Source organism: Choloepus didactylus, chromosome 15 (assembly GCF_015220235.1).
Source record: "Choloepus didactylus isolate mChoDid1 chromosome 15, mChoDid1.pri, whole genome shotgun sequence".
NCBI classification, from domain to species: Eukaryota; Metazoa; Chordata; class Mammalia; order Pilosa; family Megalonychidae; genus Choloepus; species Choloepus didactylus.
Window position 1 is genome coordinate 81,703,505 of NC_051321.1, and position 23,126 is coordinate 81,726,630.

A 23,126-nucleotide genomic window follows, 5' to 3' on the forward strand; every position below is an offset into this window, starting at 1 on the left:
CACTGGGCCCACCCAGATAATCCAGGATAAATGCCCCATCTCAAGACCCTTAACTTAATCACATCCTCCAAGTGCCTTTTGCCATGTGAAGTACCTTGTCCACAGGTCCCAGGGTATGGACATCTTTGGGGCCCATTATTTGGCCAACCATGGAGCTCATGGGGCTAGAGACTGGATACAGTGGGGAGAAGGTCACCCACAAGTCATGGGCTTCTCCAGGGCTAAGGGAGTGTCCTACTCATCTTCCTATTTCCAGAAGTCAGCCCAGGTCTGACTCACGTGCAAAAATCCACATGCAAAGACATCTGTGGGTTTGACTTGAACTGAATTTCATCTAACAGCCTCATCCACTCCATGGGGAGAGGAGCACTGAGGCCGCAGGAGACACCAAGTGCCCGGCGCCTAGGACCAGAGGAAGAGGCCATGCCTTACGCACGTGGGAGGCCCACAATATGGCCAAAGCTCTGGACCCACCATCAAGCAAATTGTCCCTTGGAGCCAGGCCCAGAGGGCCACAGGTGGCCCAAAGAATGATTCTTAAGGAAGCCAAGTCTCTCCTGCCAACCTCTCCATCGTCACCGCCACCATTCACCTCACAGGCCACCACTGGCTAATTTTTCCTTCAAAAAGGGAACTGGACCCTCCCAGGTCAAAACAATTCCAAATAAATTAATGTAGATACTCTGGCCTCAAGAAGGTGGAAAAAAAGACCAAACCCCTTTTAAGTGTGGGCTGCGTGTAGTAACTTCCTTCCAAGAGAACAGTGTGGAAAGGGGGGAAAGAGTCACTTTATAGTGAGGAAACCTAACAAATACTAGCTCAGCCAGATGATCAAGGTCAACATCAACAGTGATAAACACATGGATGGTACAGAGATTCGATAGGAGATGATGAGAATGACATGCTATCACTTGTGGTCTTCTTCCCCAAAACCCATAACCCAAGTCTAATCATGAGACACACATCAGACATATCCCAATTGAGGGTCACCCTACAAAATAGTTGGCAGTTCTCCTCAAAACTGCCAAGGTCTTCACAAACCAAGGAATGTCTGAGAAACTCTAGCCACCAAGAGGAGCCCAAGGAGCTATGAGACTAAATGCAATGGGGTGCCCTGGATGGGATCTTGGAGGAGGAAAAAAAAAATGGACATTAAGTTAAAATTAAGGAAATAGTAATAAAACACAGACTTTTGTTAATAATGTACAATATAGGTTTATTAATTGAAACAAATGTACAGTACAAATGTAAGATGTTAATAATAGGAGAAACTGGGTGTGGGTATAAAGGAACTATCTCTGCTGGCTTCACAACTTTTCTCTAAGTCCAAAACCCTTCTCAAATGAAGAGTTTATTTAAAAGAGAAAGTGAGAAAAGTAAAGCCCCACCCTAGGTTCTGTAGATTATACTTCCAAAGTAGCCCTCAAAATGTTCCCCCTTCCCAAAGACCCCTGCCACAGCTCAGTACTCTGTTAAGGCTCACCCAAATGGTGCCACCTTTCATGGTGGACCCAGGTGCCCCGTGCGGTAGCACAGAGGAGACGGTGTGGTGAGGACATGTTGTAATGGCCCCACCAGTCTTCAGAATTAGTTCCAACCTCTGGCATGGCCTGCAGGGTCCTTTCCAGCCTCGCCTGTTAGTGTCCCTTTGCATGCCTCTCTCGCTGCTGCCATATTGAAATATCAAGAGCTCTTTCGCTCAAGTGCTCTTCTAGCTTCCTCACTCTTACCTTCCATGCTCCTGCCCTCACTGTTCCCTCAGCTGGGGTGCCCGTTCCCCCACAGTCTTTCTGGTTATCTCCTGCCTATCCTTCAAGACACGGCTCAGACATTTCCTGCAGAAAGCCTTCCTCCAGCCCAGGATGGATGTGTTGGCTTTACTAGACACCCCAACAGCCCCTGCACCCATATCCATCCTGTACTGTCATCATTTATTCTCCCTGAGGACAGCACAGCACCTTTCTCTTTGTATCTCCAGCGCCAGTCCTCAACAAATGTTTACTTAATAATGAGTAAATGTCTAGAAAGAAGAGGTGGGTGAAAACTCACAGCCAGCAATCCAGAGCTTTTGTTACTGGGTTTTAAATGATAAATTCCACTCTTCAGAATTCCATTAAGCTCACTAGAGTCCTCTATAACCACCTTCCTTTATGTGGTGGTGTAATGGATTACTAGATTTAATTATGACAGGATAATTGATGTCAAAGTATTGCCAGATTGGGCATAAATATTAAATATCACCTGGAATGTTACTATTCTCTAACCCTGCAATTAGTGGGCTTAGAAATACCAGTTTTTGATGAGAAGCACCTTTGTCATGGGGTAAGCGGCAAGGAGAACATCTGCTTCACTGGCTGCCCCTGTCCTCCAGGCAGCAGGCCCTCCCCCTGGCTGGAGCCTGGGCCTGGGGTGGAACCATCTCATGCATGCCCGAGCCAGTTTGAATGTATTGTGTCCCCCAAACACCATTATCTTTGATGTAACCTTGTGTGGGTAGACGTTATCAGGGTTGATCAGATTGTAATTCTTTGAGTACTTCTATGGAATGTGCCCCACCCAGCTGTGGGTGATGACTCTGATGAGATATTCCCATGGAGGCATGGCCCCACCCATTCAGGGTGGGCCTTGATCAGTGGAGCCATATAAATGAGCTGACTCAAAGAGAAGGAACTCAGTGCAGCTGTGAGTGACATTTTGAAGAGGAGCAAGTTTGCGAGACAGGAACGTCCTGAGAGAAAGGCATTTTGAAACCAGAACTTTGGAGCAGAGGCCAGCCACGTGCTTCCCAGCTAACAGAGGTTTTCCAGATGCCATTGGCCATCCTCCAGTGAAGGTACCCGATTACTGATGTGTTATCTTGGACACTTTATGACCTTAAGACTGTAACTGTGTAGCCAAATAAACCCCCTTTTCATAAAAGCCACTCCATCTCTGGTGTTTTGCATTCTGCAGCATTAGCAAACTAGAACAATGCCCAAAGACAAACCGCCACGGCTGAGGAGCTTCTCAAGGGATCTGCCCAGGCCCTGTGGGAGGTCCCCAATCACACATCCCTCATGACCTCAGTTTCCCTCCATAACATGATGTAAGAGCTGCCACAGGGAGCAAGAAACCATCAGAAGCTATGACAGGGAGGAGATGCTGCACTGGCTGGGGACTGGCAAGGCCCCCCCACCCCAGGCTCCCATTGCTCCAACCATGCTCTCTCCTCCAGCCTGCTCACCAGCTAAACAACTCGCTTTGACCCCATTCTCCCAGTGATTGTGATTTCATTCTGTCCCATGATTTAAAAAAAAAAAAAATCACTTCCTATCAATCACCTTCAGGTCACTCCCAAATGGTGGGACCATGCATGCTCATTCGGCAAAAGCCAAAATACTGGGCAAGTGCCCCCCACCTTCTCCCCCCTTCTCAGCTGTGGATCCAGCCAAAGTCCGTGGAACAGCCAGGCCCAAGCTTCCTCGAGGCTCGCTAGAGCACTCAGACTGGGGTGCTGAGCAGCTGCACAAGAAATACCCCCTCTACCAGGCCGCCCTGCTGTGAGGGTGTCCATAGCAGCACAAGCAGAGGAGCCACAGCGGGAAGCCCTGAACCTATATGAAGAGGGAAGAAGTCATGCTTTTCTTTTAAATGGCCACTGAATTGAATGTGCAAGCTGTGTTCCCCATTGCACAGAAAAGGCACCCCCCCTTATTTTAATTTGTCTTCAAGGTCCCCCACTGTGCCAGGGCCAGACCCAGGGGCCTGGAACATGCAGTGGAGGGTGGAGACAAGGCACAGCCCTGGCTGGGGTGGTGGGGGTCCAGCCTGCTGCAACTCCTTAGAGTCCCCCAGCCCCGTCCTGTGGGCTTAGGCAGTGATTGAGTTCAGAGTTCAGGGGCTCGGCCTCGTGGCGGCATGGCCAAGGGACCAAGCTTCATGCGGGAAGACTCTGGAAGGTGCCCAGCCCTGGGAGGACCCGCAACAGCTTAGGTTTTGAATTAAATGATGTGTCACTCTTGGCCACGTGCAATGACACCTCTGCCCCCAACCCAACACTGCATGGCCCCTGGCGGATCTGGAATGAGTGGTGGGGACAAGGACTGGAGTCTGCTGGGGCTCAGCAGGAGAAGGGGGCCCTACCGAAGACCACCCTGTCCTAAGGGGAAAGCTGCATCCCTAAGTGCAGGGAGCAGAGGTCTCGGCTGCAGCCACAGAGCCACAGCCTGGAGCCCCCAGTTGCTGAAAAGTAGAAGAGGAACAGCCTGGGGCAGCAGAAGTGGGATGGGTGGGGGGTCCCAGTTCACCTTCTTGGACCATGCTGGTGTACCCCTAATGGGGGGGAAGGCGGGGGAACCACTCAAGTTCAAAAGCACAGTGTGGAAGAGGTAGGTGGACAAAGATGGGGCACACAAGCAACCCTGCCCCCACCCCTGCCACAGACACACACATGCAAACATGCATGTGCACGCACACACAATGGCAGCCCCAGCTTGTGTGCCAGTTGGCTCAAGCACAAACAAAAACCCTCAGGAGGCGGAGGCCTGCGCTTGGCTTGCTGACAGTCCCACCTGAATTCTCATTAGATGGCTGAGGAAACAGGGTTTATTCTAGAAAGGTCTGCCGTGGTGGTGATTTGTTGTTGTTATTGTTGTGGCTGCTTCCCCAGATTCCCTGGTGAACAAAAGAGGAAAGATGGGCTGCAAAGGGCACATGCTCTCTCAGGCCCTGCCGGAAGGAGAGTCCTTGGAGCAGCAGGGCAGGGCTCCTTGGCACACACTTTAATAAAGGGCAAAGCTCTTTAGACTGATTGCTCATGGCTCGCAGGAAGCCACAGCGGATGGCTGCCAGGACGCTGCACTCCCCCGGAGAGGCAATGGCGGTGGTACTAGCAAGAAGCTTGTCTGATGGGACACCCTTAGGGCCCGGGCAGGGGGCCCATCTGGGGGCCTGCACTATTTCTGGGATCCCCACAAGCAGAGCACCTCCCCTGCGATAGCCCCACTGGGCTACACCCACACTAGCTCACTGTCGCCTGACAAGGATGAATTACCACCCGCTTAGAACCTCCCTTGGAGTCAGGGAATGGCAGAGATGACACCTTCCACCTGGTCCTTTTCCAGACTGCTGCTGCCCTGCTCACAAAACCACCAGTGTCTCCCCATCAGCCTGAATCCCTGCAGTGGCCTGGGAGGCTCCCTGTGCCCTGACCCCTGACCCCTGCCCACACTCACCTCCGCCACTCTCTCCTGCCCTGGTTCCCCCAGGTAGCAGCCCCTCTTCCTCACCGAGCCTCCAGCATGCCTCTGCCACCTCCAGCCTCAGGCCCCACGCACCTGCTGTTCCAGCTGCCCAAAACTCTCTGCAGCCAGCTCTTGCTTGCCAGGCTCCATCCCATGCTCCCCGCGCCTCCGCAAACCTGTCTCCCTGGCCACCACCTCAAACTGGCACCCCCACCAAATCACTATCTTCTTACCTCGCTGTGTATTCCTTGTGGAGGCTATCGCAACCTGGAATTACTTCAGGCTGTGCCCTCCAGCTGCCCGCAGTGGCCACACTCCCAGCTTCTCACCGTGCCTGCTCTCCGCCTTACCAGTCCTGCCTGGACGCTGTGGGCATCAGGACGTGTGGCTTGTGTCATACCGCACTGTCATTCCCAAGCGTGGCTGTAGCCGCTCCTGACTAATCCCTCGGTCATCTACAAACACCCCAAGTTAAAGGGTTACCCAAGAGTAGCTCCTGGGGTGGCCTGGACTGGCTGGAGCCCCTTGGCTACTGTAGAACAGAGAGGGGACACTGGACGTGCACTCCCCTTCCCACACTGCTTCACGGGCCTGGGATCCACCTCAGATTGGGGCTCACAGCTGGACACCCAATTCTCCTGCTCCCGTTATTCCCGAGGGTGAGCAATCAGTCTCTCATTAATCTTGGGCAACTCTTCTAGGAGAGAGTCCATGTCTTTGTCCCCCAAAGCACCCGGGGCAAGGGGGTCCTGGCACGGGGGCCCTGCCTGCCTTGGTGGGGGCCTGGCTGCCTGATGGCTGCCGAGTGGCTCCTTCTCACCTGAGAACGCACCCACAGCCCAGCCCACCTACCATTAGCCCAGAAACCAGCAGCCCTGAGAAGCTGCCTGCAGGTGTCACTTGCTGGGACAGACCAGCAAAAGCCGAGATGGGGGAGCCCTGAGAGTGTCCACCCCTACAGAGCTGGCATGCACCAGCACCAAGCCTACCAGCATCTGGAGCCTCCAGGAGCACTGAGTCACCTTCTCCTATTCCCACCCTCCGGGGACTCTAACATTCTCTTTGGCTGAGTCTAGCCTTAACCCCAGTTCAGTTGGCTGAGGGCTGTGAGCACTCTGTCATTTTTGGCTCGCCTCCTCCCCCCTCCCAAGGAGAACCCTGAGTCTGTTTCCCTCCCCTTGGCTCCGAGGAGCTGTGCCTCCTGGACACAGAACAAGCAAGGAGTGATCCTCCCGCCAGGCTGACTGCGGTGCTCCTTCCCGGAGCCACTGATGCTCTCAGGACTGACTGCAACAGCCCAGGCTGTTTCTACCAGCTCCCATGTGATAAGGAAACCACCGTGCATGGAGCGCCACCCATGCACAGGGCCCTCTCCTGAGCTTTACCTCACTGATTCTCCCAGCAACTCACTGCAGAGGAACCATCATCCCATTTTACAGACCACTATACTGGCTCAATGAGATGGCAACAAGAGCAGAGCTGGAGATCTGCCCAGATGTCTACTTGTCCCGAAAACAATGCCCTTCCACTGCTGCCAGCAGCCCAAGCTGCTGAAGAAGCATCATCACGTCCCCAGGTGAGCATCTAAAAGCCTCAGTGTCCTCTGTGGAGAAGAGAACAGCTGGGGGGAGAAAGGGGGAAGAGAAGGAGGCTCCTTGGGTCCTCCACCTTTCCTTCTCTTTTTCTTTTTTTAACTTTCATTATGGTGACATATATAACACATGGTATTTCCGTTTTTAATCACTTTCAAGAATACAATTCAATGCTGTTAATCATGTTCATCATTTTGTGCCACCATCACCACCATCCATGACCAAAACTTTTCCATCAGCCCAAACAAATTTTCTGCCCATTAAAAATTAACTCCCTCTTCCCTACCCCCACTTCTACCCTTGGTACCCTATAAACTACTTTCTGTCTCCAAGAATTTGTATATTCCAGTTATTCCTATCAGTGAGATCACACAATATTTGTCCTTTTGTGTCTGTCTCAGTTTATTCAACATGATGTCTTCAAGGTTCATCCATGTTGTAGCATGTCCCAGGATTTCATCCCTTTGGAAGGCAGAATAATATTCCATTGTATGCCAATACCACATTTTCTTTATTCATTCATTTGTTGATGCTCCCTTGAGTTGCTTCCACCTCTTGGCTATTGAAAGTAATGCAGCTATGAATGTTGGTGCACAGATATCTGTCCAAGCCCCTCCTTTAAATTCTTTTGTACATATAACTAGAAGTGGGACTGCCAGGTCATATGCCAGCATATTAATTCTATATTTAAATTTCTGTGCAATCACCAAACTGTTTCCACATGGGCTGTACCATTTTACATTCCCACCAACAATGCATGAGGATACCTATTTCTTCATATCCTCACCAGCATGGGTTACTTGGGTTACTTTCCCCCTTTTTTTTTCCACTAGTAGCCATTCAAATTGTGTGAGATGGCATCTCGTTGTGGTTTTGACTTGCATTTCCCTAACTGATAATAATGTTGAACATTATCCATGTACTTATCGGCCATTTGTTTGAGTTTGCTAGGCTGTTAAAAGCAGATACCATAAAATGAGTTGGCTTTAACAAAGGGGATTTATTAGCTTACAAGTTCACAGATTGAGGCTGAGAAAAATGTCCAAATCAAGGTTTCATTACAATGATGCTTTTTTCCTGAAGACTGGTTGCCGGTGATCCTGGGCTCCGTCATCAGGCAAGGCACGTGGCGGCATCTGCTGGTCTCTTCCTTCTCTTCCGGGTTTAGTTGATTTTAGCTTCTTGCTTCCATGGCTTGTTCTCTCTTTGTCTGAATTTCATTCTCTTAGAAAGAACTCAGTGCACAGGGTCCTCTCTGGGCCATGCCTGGGCCAAGCCTTTACTGAAGTAACCTCATGAAAACAGCTTATGATAGGTTCACACTCAAAGGAAGGGATTTGCTTTAAGAATATGACTCTTATAAACCACCATACCATTTGTATATCCTCTATGGAGAATTGTCTATTCAAGTCCTTGGCCCATTTTCTAATTGGGCTATTTGTCTTTTGTTGTTGAGTTGTAGGAGCTCTTTACAAATTCTGGATATTAAAATTTATTGGGGATAACATCATCAACATGGCAACATAAACAGCTTCTGAAAACCCCTCTCCAGAGATTCAACAATAAAAAGGACAATTCTGAATTGTTTGAGCCTCTGGAGGAGGACATAGACTGGAAAAGGGCCCTGCAGATGCAAAGTTTAAAAAAGAAAAGAAATATCAGGTAGGAATCTTCCCTCCCAGACCAGCTGGTCCTCTCCCCTCCCCCTCACTCGGTCTCATATGGGAAAGGCAAAGAATCAGCAAACGGGACCCCTCCCACCACAGACACAGACTACAAAATCTCTCGCAGCAGTGAGACATACCCCCACTGTTTGAAGACCCAGGGGACAGAGGAGTGGTTTGTTACACAGCACTGGCTAACTGATGCAGAGGTCTTCTCCTCCCCACGCAGACTGGAAGCTTGGGCAGGGGCAGCAGGTGAGCAAGGCCCATTTCCTCCCTGAGTCCATTCCTTCCAGCGCCAAGTGAGGGCTCTGTTTGAGAGCAAACTGCAGGAAGAAGATGGCACCGGAGTTGGGCTGCACCACACAGACATCTTCTCCGAGGTGAATTAACACCAATTTGGATCACCTCACATCACCTCTAGCTCTCATCACACAGCCCACGCCTTTCCAGGGACTCCCGCAAGCACCAGGAAATTCTGCTGCTTCCCCGCAGGGCTCCCCACTGGGTCCCTCAATCAACAAACAGGCTGACTCACCCCCTCGGGGGAGGCCCCCTGAGCTGAATGCCCTTTGGGATCCAGGGAGCAGAAAGGGTAGTTTAGTCATTTCAGCTGCTGCAGGCTGTTTCCCTCTGCAAATGCCTAGTTCTCATGCCCAGGCCAAAGGAGCTACCTGTTAATAAGCCACCGACTTTCCATAGGGGAGACCTGGCAACTTGGCTCAGCTATTTAATGAGCCACAGAAGAAGGAAAGAGCACCAAGTGTCTCCAGACCCCTGCTTTGGGCTCAGGACCCCCCTCCATGCCCCAGGAAGGAGGCAGACAGGCCTCCCAGGCACTCCAACATCTTCAGCACTTCTGAGCTCTGAAAATGCTATATGACACACTTCAAGGTGTAACCCCAAAGAGAAGCAATTCCATGCCAGAAAATAAACATCAGAAGGTCCAACAAGTCAGGTATTCCTCCTTGATGGTGGCTCTGATGTTCTTTTGAAATACGAAAAATCAAATGTTCGTGTTACTCAGTGCCCCTGCTTTGCTGAAGAACCGAGATTGTATTTAATCTGCCCGTAGGGTGCTGGAGCGCCCAGCCATGGATCTTCAGGGAATGTCTGCACAGGGTTAGAGGTTAGTGCTCCTGGGATCCCACACATCCTCCATCTGTTTGCCAACCACGGTGCACAGGCCCCCGAAAAGGCACTGAGCCAAGAGGAGCATGCCACGGGTCCTGCCACCAAGAGCTCCCAGGTCACACGGGAGAGAGATGCAAGCAGACGGTCACAGCACAAGCAGTCAGAGCTATGACAGAGCTCCGTGACACGGGCGCGGTGGAGATGTGCTCTGGAAGAGGACGGGCACCACAGGATGTGACCGGAGCTATCCCAGGGAAGAGGGAGAGGGCTGGTCAGCACTGGGCAGGGAGCTCAGGAAGCCGGGGCACGGGGCTTAGATGGACAAGCAGGAGGGTAGTGGCAGAGCAGGAAGGCATCAGGATCATGTGGGGTTGGAGACACAGGCCCTGGAGGACAGCTCTCTGCCTCTGTTTCCCTCCCCGAGTTCCGGCTCATATCCACTGAGCTCTGAACCTGCCAGAACAAATACTAGAAAATAGCTCCTGCTCATGATCTCATTTCGAAGAATTTCTGAGGAGGAAAAAAATGAATTTCTCAGACTCACAGCACTTTTGTTAAAGTGCTAAGGCTTTAAAATCTGTAAACGGTAGGATATAATTAAATGCAAATGTGGGGCCATAGATAAAAATTAATCTCCTATAATTAATTAGCAATTTAAAATATTCTGGTAAATGATACTTAAATGGCACAGCATTATCCTAGCTCTGAGAGACAAAGTCATCTGCTAAAGATTTACAGTGTTGGAGTGAGAAATATTGGCGTATCTCTTGTGGGGCAACAGAACATTTGTGATTACTTAATTTACCTTGGCTATAAATGTATTTTTTAAAAAGCACAGTCTTTGTATTCAAATTGTGGGAGTTGCACTCACTGCAGCAAACTCAGAGAAGCAATTGATTTGAAGCCAGGAGCTAAACCGGGCTGTGCATCTCTTAGGGATTAAATTGGCCTCCGAGAACCAAGCTGGGGAGGAATGGGGGAGTCCCCTCCCCTACTTTTGTCCCTTCCCCTTCGCCTACTCCACGCAGCCTGGGCTAGAGGTAACACCTACACACAAGGCAATGGAAAGCTTTTCTACAAAGGGCTGTTCCACTCACCACTCTCCCTCCCATCCTTCCCACTACAGAAGGAGATCGCTGGGATCTAACTGCTACAGTAAATGCCATCTGCTGCACTGTCCCTTGGTAACTGCCATTTCTTTCCCACTGGCTCCCCCAGACTGCTCTGACACCAGTACACCATTTTTTCCTGGCTCATGTGTGTACGTATGTGTGTTTATGCACAGATCTGTGTGTTTGTGTAAGTGTGTGTCTGGGCCCGGGTTGGACTGTGCAAATCTGAAGGTCTGGATGCCCTGGTGCATGTGGCTGGTTGGTTGTGTTTGAGTGTGTGTCCAGTTTTCCACACCTGCTTACACTTTGGCTTATCGTCAACCCTCTCCCCAACAAACTCATCTCTCTGGGCCCCTCTCTCCCCTATCATGTGCCGCAGTTGGGCCCAGGAGAATCCCACCTGCAGGAGCAGCCCAGCTCCATCCATCCATCCACCTACATCCAGGTCTAAGGCAGGTTCTAGAGCAGACCACAGCCCGCCTGCCGAGAAGTTGGCCCAGGGTGCTGTTGATCTCTCAGAAAGGGACACACCAGGAAAGCCTAGCTTCAGGCCCTTTCCATTCAAAGTCAGAAATAGAAACTATCCGTTCATTTATTCCTTCAACAGCCACTGTGTTGCTCGGTCTCTGTGCTACTCTAGGGAGATAAAACAATGAACATAGTCCCTGCCCTTGAGGGGTCTGCTGTCCAGGAGAAAGAATGGATGTGTCCAACACCCGCGGGACGTACAGAGACAAATGTGGTCAGGCTGCTGGGCCCTGCGAAGGCCGAACCTGTCTGTCCTGGGAACTACAACCAAGGAGGGTCAACACTTCTCCACAAGCAATATGAATGCCTTAGAATAGATTAATTTTTCTATTCTCCAGCCAAACAAAAGAGATAGGGAGGGGGAGGCGGAAATAAAGAGGAAAAAAAAGGAAAGAGACAGAGGCCCAGAAACAATGAACGAGAGATGGAAAGACAAAGTCCTGGAGTATCCCCTAAAATGCCCAGAGATTTGCTATCCCCAACTTCCCACCCCCACCCCCACACAAAGAACAAGAGGAACATCCACAGGAGGCCTCTGTGGACAAGAGCCCTGGGCACAGCCTCTCTGCCAGCCGCCCAGTAGGACTGTAGTCACAGGGGACACCCAAAGCTGACAATGTCATGGCAGGTCTAGGGAAGAAAGAACCACCTCTGTGTTCTCACCAGTACCTGATGTAGTTCCTGATCTACAGCAGGCACTCAAGCACTACTTGCTGGCTGGCTGGCTGGCTGGCTGGCTGGAGGGATGGATGGATGGATGGATGGATGGATGGACGGACGGATGGACAGATGGACGGATGGATGGATGGATGGTTGGATGGATGGATGGATGGAAGAATGAATGGAAGGATGGACAGATGGATGAATGGACGGATGAATGGATGGAAGGATGGACAGATGGATAGGTAGATGGATGAGTGGGTGGATGGATGGGTGGATGAACAGATGGGAGGAAGCCCCTCTAGAAGGATGAAATGAACCATAGTGCCAAAATTCACTGTTGGACTGAAGGTCCCCCCCTTAAAATCTGGCCAGACAGTAAGGGGCTGTGGTTTCCAAGATAATCTGTAGGCTATTAACCTCTAAGACCATAAAAAGGACCCCGAGAATGAACCAGTCCTGAAGTTCAGACTCCCCCATCTGGGCTAGGTAATGCTTCCTGCTGACATCACAGCTTCAGCTCCAGCTGCCCCCTGCCCTGCCCACCCACTGCTGCAGCCACACAACTCACAGTCCTTGTTACCCTGGGGCTCTCCAGAAACCTCTCTCCAGCCCCTCCTTGACCATGGGGATAATGCAAGTTCATTCCTATAGACCCAGACCCAGCATCACCCACTCCAAGGAGCTTCCCCTGCCCCTGTGAGCATCCCCATCTCTCCCTGGCCAGAAGGCACTGCTCCATCCTCAGGGTCCTCGCAGGATTTACCCACTTCGGCTATTACAGGTAAGAGACTCTGATTACAGGTGACGGGGGTGTGACACAGGTGAGGGGCTCTAGGTACAGGTGGGGTGCTCTAGTTACTCCAAACACAGAGCCCTGGGAGAGCAGGGACAGACCATAGCCTCAGTGTCCAGCACAGAAGTTGGCACAGTGTTGGGGCTCATTCACTGCTGGAGAAAAGAAAGAAGGAACCCATGGGCAGAATGGAGAAAGCTTCAGCAGCCACAGACAAGATTCCCAGGAGCAAGGCACTCAGCCCCTCTCTGCTGCTGTCACCTCGATGGTTTCAGGGATACTGTGGCCCAGAGTGAGATGAGGATGCTCACACATCCACGTGCCCCAGCCGGCAAGCCAGGCTATCAGGCATTGCAGGGGTCTGTCACCCTCCACTGCAGCCCCCTTTAGCAGCCGGGGGCCAGGGAGGAATGCAAGGCCCAGACCAGGAGAAAATGAGCACACCTCCCTGCCCAATTAGGGGAGTGTGCTGGTTTGGATGTATTATGTCCCCCAAAATGCCATTATCTTTGATACAGTCTTGTGTGGGCAGGAAACGTATTGGTGTTGGTTGGGTTAGAGACTTTTGATTGATGTTTCCGTGGAGATGTGATCACTCAACTGTGGTCAAGATCTTTCATTGGATGGTTTCCATGGAGGTGTGGTCCCGCCCACTCAGCATGGGCCTTGATTAGTTTACTAGAGCACTATATAAACTCAGACAGAAGGAGCAAGCTTGCTACAGCCAAGAGGGACACTCTGAAGAATGCACGGAAGCTGAGAAAGGAGCTGCAGATGAGAGACAGTTTGAAGAAGGCCGTTGAAAGCAGACTCTTGCTCTGGAGAAGCTAAGACAAATGCCCCAAGAGCAGCTAAGAGTGACATTTTTGAGGAACTGCAGCCTAGAGAAGAATGTCCTGGGAGAAAGCCATTTTGAAACCAGAACTCTGGAGCAGACACCAGTCATGTGCTTTCCCAGCTAACAAAGGTTTTCCGGACACCATTGGCCATCCTCCAATAAAGGTACCCGATTGTTGATGACTTACCTTGGACACTTTATGGCCTTCAGACTGTAACTCTGTAACCAAATAAACCCCCTTTATAAAAGCTGATCAATTTCTGGTGTTTTGCAATCTGACAGCATTAGCAAACTAGAACAGGGGGCAATTAGAAATAGCCCCCTTCCCACACCCAGAGAACTCCACCACCAACCCAGGCCCAGAGCAGAGCTGGCCCTGCTGGAGGAAAGCTCCCTCCATGGCCTGAGCCCCTGACAGCCCCCAGGAGCAGCCCCAGGGACTGGGAGAGCACACCCTTGCCCCTGGGCCCAGTCTCCCCAAGGGGAGCCTGATGGTTTAGAGAGGCTCAGTGCCTCTGCCAGCTGCAGCCCCCAATGCCCACCATAAGGTCAGGCTCTCCACGTCCAGCTGCCCCTGCAGGGTGGTTCCCACGTGCAATGGAAGTTCCCTGGTGGGAGGGTAGTAGGTCCTGTGCCCACCAGGCTGAGAACCACCCCCAATGGCCAGACGTGCTGTGGACCCCACGTGAAGCAGCAGCTCCCCAGAGCAGAAGATCGACGTCCTGGTGGGCTCCTGGGCATCAAGAGGCGGGTCAGGCAGAACGCGTCACTCATAACGGTGAACGCGCCATCCTTAGCAATGGATTTACATTTAATAAAAAGGAAAAGAACTCAAGCAGAGTCCATCTTCCTCATCCCCTACCCCTGGGCTAGGGCAGAAGGTAGAGCTGGGAGACCCCATATGCCACACCCCATAGTCTCTTATCTCCAGGCCACTGTCTGCAGAGCACAATGTCAATATATCATCAAAATGGGGGGCTAGGAGGCCTTTTTACTTCCTTGTAACATTGTTCAGGGTTTCATAAAATTCAGGACATCCCTGGGAGTGGGTCACCCTGTGAACATCATCTGTCCTTGTTGTAGCAGAGAAGAGGTTGACATAGTCTGCTCAAGAAGCCCCAACAATCCCCCAGGCAGTGAAAGGCCACCTTTGGGCAGGGACAGCAGCCCCGGCCCCTCCGAGGGGACTTGCAGCCGGGCAGCCAACTTGATGTCCAGCTGATACTCGACTCCAGAGTCCACATTCCTTCCCCTCCCCACTCAGTAGCTACACTGGCACACTCCCATAAAATCCACTGGGCATGGGCATCATTGAAACCTCTCCAGACCCTGGCTGGAGACGGTCAAACTGCATCCTTCCCCACGAAGCAAGCACAGCCATATTTGAACCATGATGGTGCCTGTAAAAAACTTATGTTCTTTCTGTTCTCAGCAGAATGACATAAAAGTGGGGGGCCCTGGCCTGAGCTTGGGTTCTGTCCCTCTAGTGGCTATTTGTGTGACCCTCAGCAAGTCATCTGACGTCTTCGGTCGCAGTTTCCTCCTCTGCGCTGTGTGAGGATGAGAAGACGTGCAAAAAGGGCCAGGTGCATGGTGGCCCAGGACACGATGGTTCTTCCTCAGCCTGATGGCAGGGCACGGGGCCAGGGACAGAGACGCTCGTGGATGGGAGCTGAAGGGCAGCCACAGGGGCAGCTGGGCCCGCACCAAACGCTGCAGAAGCATCCCTCCTTCCGGCAGCCCCAGGCCACCGCTCCCAGGGCCCATCGCTCCTGCCCGACATAGGGACGACACCCGCGGGGTCTCCCCAGCTCCGCCCCACCTAGCAAAGCAAAAGCTTTCAAATATGGTCTGGGGAAGCACAAAGGCAACAGGCCAGCACGGAGCTGGAGTTTACATAGTTAACCACTTGAAAATAATATTTTCAGGCTACCAGTCTTGGCTATGTGTCAAATCCTTGCAAGGCCTAGAAACAGAGGAAGAGGCTGAATTCATTTGGAAGCGGAATGTATTGGTACGTGCAGTGAAAAGAGAGCAGCTACTTCTTGAGAAGCCACTGCCAACTGCTTCCTATGAACTCTCTCCTTCATCCCCAGTCTACAGATGAAGAAACTGAGGCTGGAGTCACCCAAGGTAGCACAAACCCTAAGTGAAGGAGCTGGGTCTTGACCCCAAATCTGTTTAACTCCACGGCCAATGTTCCTTCCACTTCCAACCTCAACAGCCAGCAGAGCAGAGGAAAAGGAGGAAAGGATGCAAGGAGAGAGGCAAGGAGGTGAGAGTGAGTTGGGACGGAAGGGGTTGGCGCCACCGCCAGAGCAGACCTGGGCTGGGGAGACTTAGCAGATCAGAGTTTTGGAAATGTACCGCTGGGAATATTCTGAGAAAGCCTGGACACCCATGTGTGGCTAATCCTCGGCTGCCCACTACTGAAACGAACCACTTCATCCAGGGAAACGAGTTCTGGTGAAAACGCGCAGAGCCGGCAGGACATTGCCGCCCGGCTGCCCACCAGCGGGCCCGGGGCCCGACCAGCCCATCGCGCCAGCACGGCCGGCCAGTCACACCAGATTAACCGTTCAGAATGTGAAGTTCTCAGATGGTGGACTTCAAGCTGGTTCCTGAGGCACAAGGTGGCCTTTTGTGAGCAATAATTAATTGAAGGGGGATGCGGAATGAGCAAGCAAAGTCCATCCAATGGAATTAGTGTGAATCCGCCTTTCACTTCATTTTACTTTCAATCAGAGAGGATCAGGGAGGGACCTGAGGTTGTGCAGGAAAACAGCAGGGAGCATTCAGCTGCCTTGTTGTCCGTTCAGTCCACCCCTGCCCCCAGGCCCCCAGCAGGCCCCCCACATCCCAATCCAGGCCAGACAGAGACGTGCCCACCCCAGCTCATCACCCCCCTGCCATTACACTATCGGGGACGCCATCAATCAGACAGTTCAAAATGTACATCGTGGTCATCTGTTTCAAATTAACGGATCTTTGGCTTAACTGCTATGTGCACTGTTTATTAGAAGTTCCTAACCCTTAATAGAGGTGTTTAAAGCAGCTGATTAGTCCAGGCACCAAAAAATAAAATAAAATAAAATAATACACACACACACAATGCATCACTTGGCAAAATGCAAAAGACACCTTCTCCAGGTACTAACAAATCCCCAGGCAGAGCTGTGCACCTCCACAGCAGAGAGCTGGAAATTTACTTTATTCCTAAAGGCTAACACCTGTCAGCAAAGAGAAAAATTTTAAAGGAAATATATATATATAATTTATAGCCGGAATTTTGCCCCCGAAATCTCAGGCAGTTACTTATAAAAAGGCTTCCCATCAGGTGCACACACCCCCACCAGACTCCCAAAGTCTGGGATCAAACAGGGGGAAAGCCAGGCTCGGGAGTCTGCCCCTCGATGGCCGTGTGCAGCCGAGCTTCCATGGGTCCCCCCCACGCCTGTTGCAGTCCAGCATGAAGGGACCGCATCCTGCAGCCCCCGTGAGCCCCCATGAGCCCCCGTGCCCCCAGGCTCCTGCCGCGGCCACGGTGCCCACTCACCCACCTCGTTGATGAAGGCGTGGGCTCCCTGGGGGCTGAGCAGCAGGATGGCACGGCGGAGCGTGTCACGGTACCGGTTCAGCTCCTCCGTCTTCATCGTGGTGAAGAGGCTGGTGAACACGTGGCTGATGTTCTTGTCCACCTTTTGTAAAGAGACGTCAAGGCCCAGCCGTGAAGCCTGGTCCAGGAAGCTTTGGAGCCCACGGATATCTGCACAGTGGGAGAAGAGGAGAAGAGAATCCGTCTTTAAATAGGAGGGGATGTGGGAGGGCATCCAAGTCCCAAATTCCCCAACCCATGGAGGGCATGGCCAAAAACACTCTCCACTCTCCTCGGAGGCCCTGGGAGAAGATGGAGAGGCCTGGGCTGGGGCCAGGAGTCGGGATACACCAAGGATATTGCCGAGGTGAGCAGATACGAGGACTAGAGTTGGCCACAGTGGCTGGAGGTTAGAGGACACTCATACAGTCCCATTGTCCCTCTATAGCATCCAGGCCCAGGATGAGAATCCCCCTCTATGGGGGACACGTCTTGTGTCCCACAGGTCCTGAGGCCAGAACAGGCTTCTTTACAATAAACTCCACTTTCCTCCCTACCGTTTTCATCCAAGGCGCCCAGTCCTCACAGTTCTGTCCACGAGGTTACATGTGCTGCTGGTCCCTGGCCCCCGGTCACCTCCACATCCCTCTGCTCCCCAAAATTGAGGATCTTGATCCTCCCTGGCCATTTGGGGCCACCGCCTGCCCTAAGCTGTTACAGCCTCAGGACCTGGCCCAGTTCAAGCCCTGGATACCTTCCAGCCCTGTGCCTGTGGCTGAACACCCTGTGCTCTTACAACCCAGCCCTGAGGCTTGGGGCCCTGTCTTGTTTCGGGGGGCCTGGATTCCTACCATGCTAATGGCACCCTGGTTTTCCTTGATGCAACACTCCTGCCCTACTCTCTTTCCACGGGAATGTCACTCCAAGCCGTGTGACACAAGCCTGGCCCATCAAGATGTCACAGCTTAACTGGTTCAGGGATGATCAGATGACCCAACATGGCTGGAGCACCTGGGAAAGAAGCTTGCTCTTTCCCTGCAGTTGCCATGACGTCAGAACTCAAGCCCAAGAAGAAAGGAGCAGGGGGAGCTGGAATAAATTCCCAGGGGATAGCAGTCCAGAAGGGAGCCTGGAGCCCAAATCTACACTTGCACAGGATGGGAAGTGCTAGGGATTTTTTTTTTTTAAACCAGTGCCTAAATCTTCTCTCAGCAATCCTGCAAAGCCATCTGGCTTCCCCAAAGGGTGGCCTGCCCAATATGAAGCCAGCGCCACAGCAAGCACGTCCGAGAGTGAGAACAGTCATTCAAGTCTCTGGATCCAACTGGAACTGAAGCCTGCTTCTCCCACATTCTTTGGCTCCACGAGCCAATCAATTTCCTATCTTGCCTGAGCCAACTTAAGTTGGGTTTCTGTCACTTGCAGCCTGAAGTCTCAACCAATTGGCTTTTTTTCAAAGCCTGGGATGTTTCCTTAGTTTGGCCCTCCTGCAATCCCCCTCCCAAAGGCAAGGCCTGCCTCCGTCCCACACCCCCTGGCTGTGCTCCTGGGGCCTGGGGCAGGCCTCCTGCAGGCTGCTCTAGATTCCACAAGCCACCCATGCTCCTGTACCTGGGGGGCTCCTGTAGCTCGCCCTGGCTCACCCAGTCACCGAGAATCAAAATCAAAGCGAACATTGTTAATTTGGCCTGATTGTGTTTCTCCAACCAGTTTCATTCCCAAACTTTGGCTTCACGTCCTTTGCCAACGTGTTGGGTTGCACATGTGCCAGGATGTACAGCGGCTGCAGGGGACTCCAGGCTCCCAGCCTCAGCAGGAGCGAGGGCTTCTCAGGAAATCTAGGTCCAGCTGGGCCGTAACAAGGGCGGTTGTGGACATCCAAGCAAGGGGTCAGGGAGGAGAGCAGGGCACCAAGGCAGTTATGACTCGGGGTGTCAGGGGGCTGGGGAAGGCTGTGAGCAGCACCCTTGTTCCAAACCTCGGGAAAGCCCAGGACGAGAGTCTGCAAGCCTGCCACACACACTGACACTCAGCATTTAGGACAGTCGTTAAACACCCAGCCAATCATCCGGACCCTCTGTACCTCAGTTTGCTCATCTATAAAATGGGGATGAAAATCACTGACAACCATTTTCATGCCCGTGAAGAGCTCTTTGGTATGAGGCGTTGCAACTCCTGCAGCTTTTACCAGCTGTGATCCTGGGGCCTGTGCTTTGGAGGCATAGGGGAAGCATCCTAACTAGTCCAGGCCAAGGGGCACGGCAGTGCCCAAGCAGGAATCCGGGAGCCCTCCTGGAAGTGGGAGCTGTGTGACCGGCACTCAAGACCGTGGCACCTGCCTGCAAGGCCGGCCATGCACTCAGCGTTACACTCACCTGTCAGCAGCCTTGCTCCCTGAGGCACAGCCCTGTGCCCAGACACCACTGGCCAAGAGGGCAAGGAGGTGACAGGGAATGGGAAAGTCCATTGTGCCAGTTTGGATATATTATGTCCCTCAGAAAAGGCCATGATTTTTTAGTCCAGTCTCGTGGGATACTGGGATTAGGTTGTCTCCATGGAGATGTGACCCACCCAACTGCGAGTGACACCTTTGGTTAGGGTGTGATCTGATTGAATGTCTCCATGGACATGTGGCTCTGCCCATTCAGTATGGGCCTTGATTAGTTCACCGGAGTCTTATAAAGGGGCTCACAAACAGAAAGACCTCAGAGCTGCATGTGAGAGACATTTTGAAGATGGCTGTTGAAAGCTGACATTTTGGAGAAAACCATTTTGAAATGCAACCTGGGAGCAAGCAGAGACCAACCACGTGTCTTCCCAGCTAACAGAAGTTTTCTGGACACCATTGGCCATCCTCCAGTGAAGGTACCCTATTGTTGACGCCTTACCGTGGACACTTTATGGCCTTAAGACTGTAACTTTGTAACCAAACAAACCCCCTTTATAAAAGCCAATCTGTTGGGGGAGGAACCTAAGATGGCGACTAGGTGAGACAGAGAAAAAAACACCTCCGCGGAAAACACTAGATAAAAAAACAGAAAGGACCCAGAACACCACTTCCAGAGTAGCACTAGCCAGACAAGTTCTGCTAAAGCCACAGGGAACGTGCGTTTGGTGAAACCAGGAGTCTACATTCTGAAACAAGTGAATGTGTCGGCTGAGTCCCTCGGCCACGCTGCGGTGTGGGGAAACGGAGGGTTGGCGTTTTTAAAAAAAAGAACGGGAACAGCTGCAGATAAGACGGGAGCGGTCTGGACTAACGCTCGGTGTCTGGGGTGGAGGATACCCCTTCCCACACCCACTGCTGATTGTCTCAGGTCCAGGGGAGCAAACAGGAGATGCATGACTTGCAGCCGTCTCCCCAGCGGGCAGGGCTGCTCCTGCCCGGGGCCAAACACACAGCACAGAGCCGAGCCAAGAAACCCAGCCTGACAGGGAGTCTTTCCCACAGCATTGCTCACACTACACAATATCGGCCGTGGACAGTGGCCTTGAATACACCCACAGCTGATTGTCCCGGAGCTGGGAGAGTGGAGCGTGCAGAAAGGGGGAAGTTAACGCGTCCCATTCAACCATCTTTGAAGCGGGCTGGGAACACCCCTACACAGCCCGGCGGCCCAGGGCTTCCCTGGAGGCCAGCGCTCACTTGTGATGTGGCACAGCCCTCCCCACCTCAGCAGAGGTCCTGGAAAAGCACAGCAGGGAGGGGGGAACCGCTCGGAAATCCCAGGAAACCTACGCTAATACCAAGGACTTTTGTGTCAGCAGCAGAGAACAGCCTTAAATCTCTGGGAACACCTGGGAGGTCTGATTAACCTGCCCTTCCTCCCTAACCACTCAGGCACATGCCCCTCATTGAGGGCAGAAAGCACCGACAACACACCCAAATTAAGTGTATCAATTGGACCCCAAAAGAATCAGATCCCCACACACCACAAAGTTGGGGAGAACTGACTTGAGGGGAATAAGTGACTCACAGACGCCATCTGCTGGTTGGTTAGAGAAAGTGTATGTCACCAAGCTGCAATTCTAACAAATTAAAGATCAAGTAAAGCAAATGCCAAGAGGCCAAAAACAACAGAAAACCTTAAAGCATATGATAAAACCAGACAACATGGAGAACCTGAACCCAAACACTCAAATCAAAAGATCCAAAGACACACAGTTCCTGGCAGAATTAATCAAAGAACTACAGACAGGCAATGAGAGCATGGCACAGGATATAAAAGACTTGAAGAAGAGCATGGCACAGAATATAAAAGACATAAAGAAGACCCTAGAAGAGCATAAAGAAGATATTGCAAGAGTAAATAAAAAAATAGAAGATCTTATGGAAATTAAAGAAACTGTAGGCCAAATTAAAAAGACTCTGGATACTCATAATACAAGATTAGAGGAAGTTGAACAACAACTCAGCCTCAGCCTCCTTGAGGAGCACAGAACAGAAAATGAAAGAACAAAAGAAAGAATGGGGAAAAAAATTGAAAAAATTGAAATGGATCTCAGGGATATGACAAATAAAATAAAGCGTCCAAATTTAAGACTCATTGGTGTCCCAGAAGGGGAAGAGAAGGGTAAAGGTCTAGAAAGAGTATTCAAAGAAATTGTTGGGGAAAACTTCCCAAACCTTCTACACAATATAAACACACAGAGCATAAATGCCCAGCGAACTCCAAATAGAATAAATTCAAACAAACCCACTCCAAGGCATATTCTGATCAGACTGTCAAATACTGAAGAGAAGGAACAAGTTCTGAAAGCAGCAAGAGAAAAGCAATTCACCACATACAAAGGAAACAACATAGGACTAAGTAGTGACTACTCAGCGGCCACCAGGGAGGCGAGAAGGCAGTGGCATGACATATTTAAAATTCTGAGAGAGAAAAATTTCCAACCAAGAATACTTTATCCAGCAAAACTCTCCTTCAAATTTGAGGGAGAGCTTAAATTTTTCACAGACAAACAAATGCTGAGAGAGTTTGTTAATAAAAGACCTGCCCTACTTCAGATACTAAAGCGAGCCCTACCGACAGAGAAACAAAGAAATGAGAGAGAGAGATAGAGACTTTTAACAGACATATATAGAATATTACATCCCAGGTCACTGGGACACATGTCCTTCACTAGTGATCACGGATCTTTCTCCAGAATGGACTGCATGCGGGGACATAAAAACAAGCCTCAATAAAATAAAAAATAAAAAAATGAATTTGTTCAAAGCACATTCTCTGACCACAATGGAATGCAAATAGAAGTCAATAACCATCAGAGACTTGGAGAATTCACAAAAGCCTGAAGGATAAAAATGAGGGGGAGATGAAAACATTCCCAGATAATCAAAAGCTGAGGGACTTCATCACCAGTAGATCAGTCCTCAGCAGGCTGAAAGGAAGGGACACTAAACAATTGTCTGAAACCACATGAAGAAATAAAGATTTCCAGTAAAGATCACATGGTAAATATAAAGACCAATACTACTGTATTGTTGATTTATAACTCCACTATTTACTTCCTACAGGATCTAAAATACATAAACTGTAATGGTAAATCAGCGGTTTTGGACTCAATGTAAAATATGTAGTTGTTGACAAGAACTACATAAAGGTGGGGGAATGGAGGAGTATAGGAACACAGCTTACGTGTCCTATTGAAGTTAAGTTGGTATCAAAGAAAAACAAGATTGTTATAGATTTAAGACGTTAAAATTTAAGCCCCATGATAAACACAAAGAAAGTATCAGAGAATATGACCATAGAGATGAAAAGTAGAGTAAGGGTTCCAAGAAGTGGGGGAAGGGGCAATGGGGAGTTAAGAAATAAGAGTAGGGTTTTTGTTTGGGGTGAAGGGAAACTTCTAGAAATGGATGGTCGGAAGGTGATAGCATTGCAACATTCTAAATGTGATTAATCCCACTAATGGAATGCTAGGGAGGGATGGAATAGGAAGATTTAGGCTATATATATCTTTCCACAATGGAAAAAAAAA

General features: G+C 50.8%; 1 protein-coding gene across 1 annotated transcript in view; it reads right to left on the reverse strand.

The window, feature by feature from the left end:
* The window catches only part of GRID1 (glutamate ionotropic receptor delta type subunit 1), a 737,595-nt gene that overhangs the window by 490,746 nt on the left and 223,723 nt on the right, over window positions 1-23,126 (reverse strand). Inside the window, exon 4 of the mRNA XM_037804973.1 lies at window positions 17,107-17,312. Coding sequence (XP_037660901.1) covers window positions 17,107-17,312 — 206 coding nt within the window. The remainder of the gene's footprint in view (window positions 1-17,106; window positions 17,313-23,126) is intronic.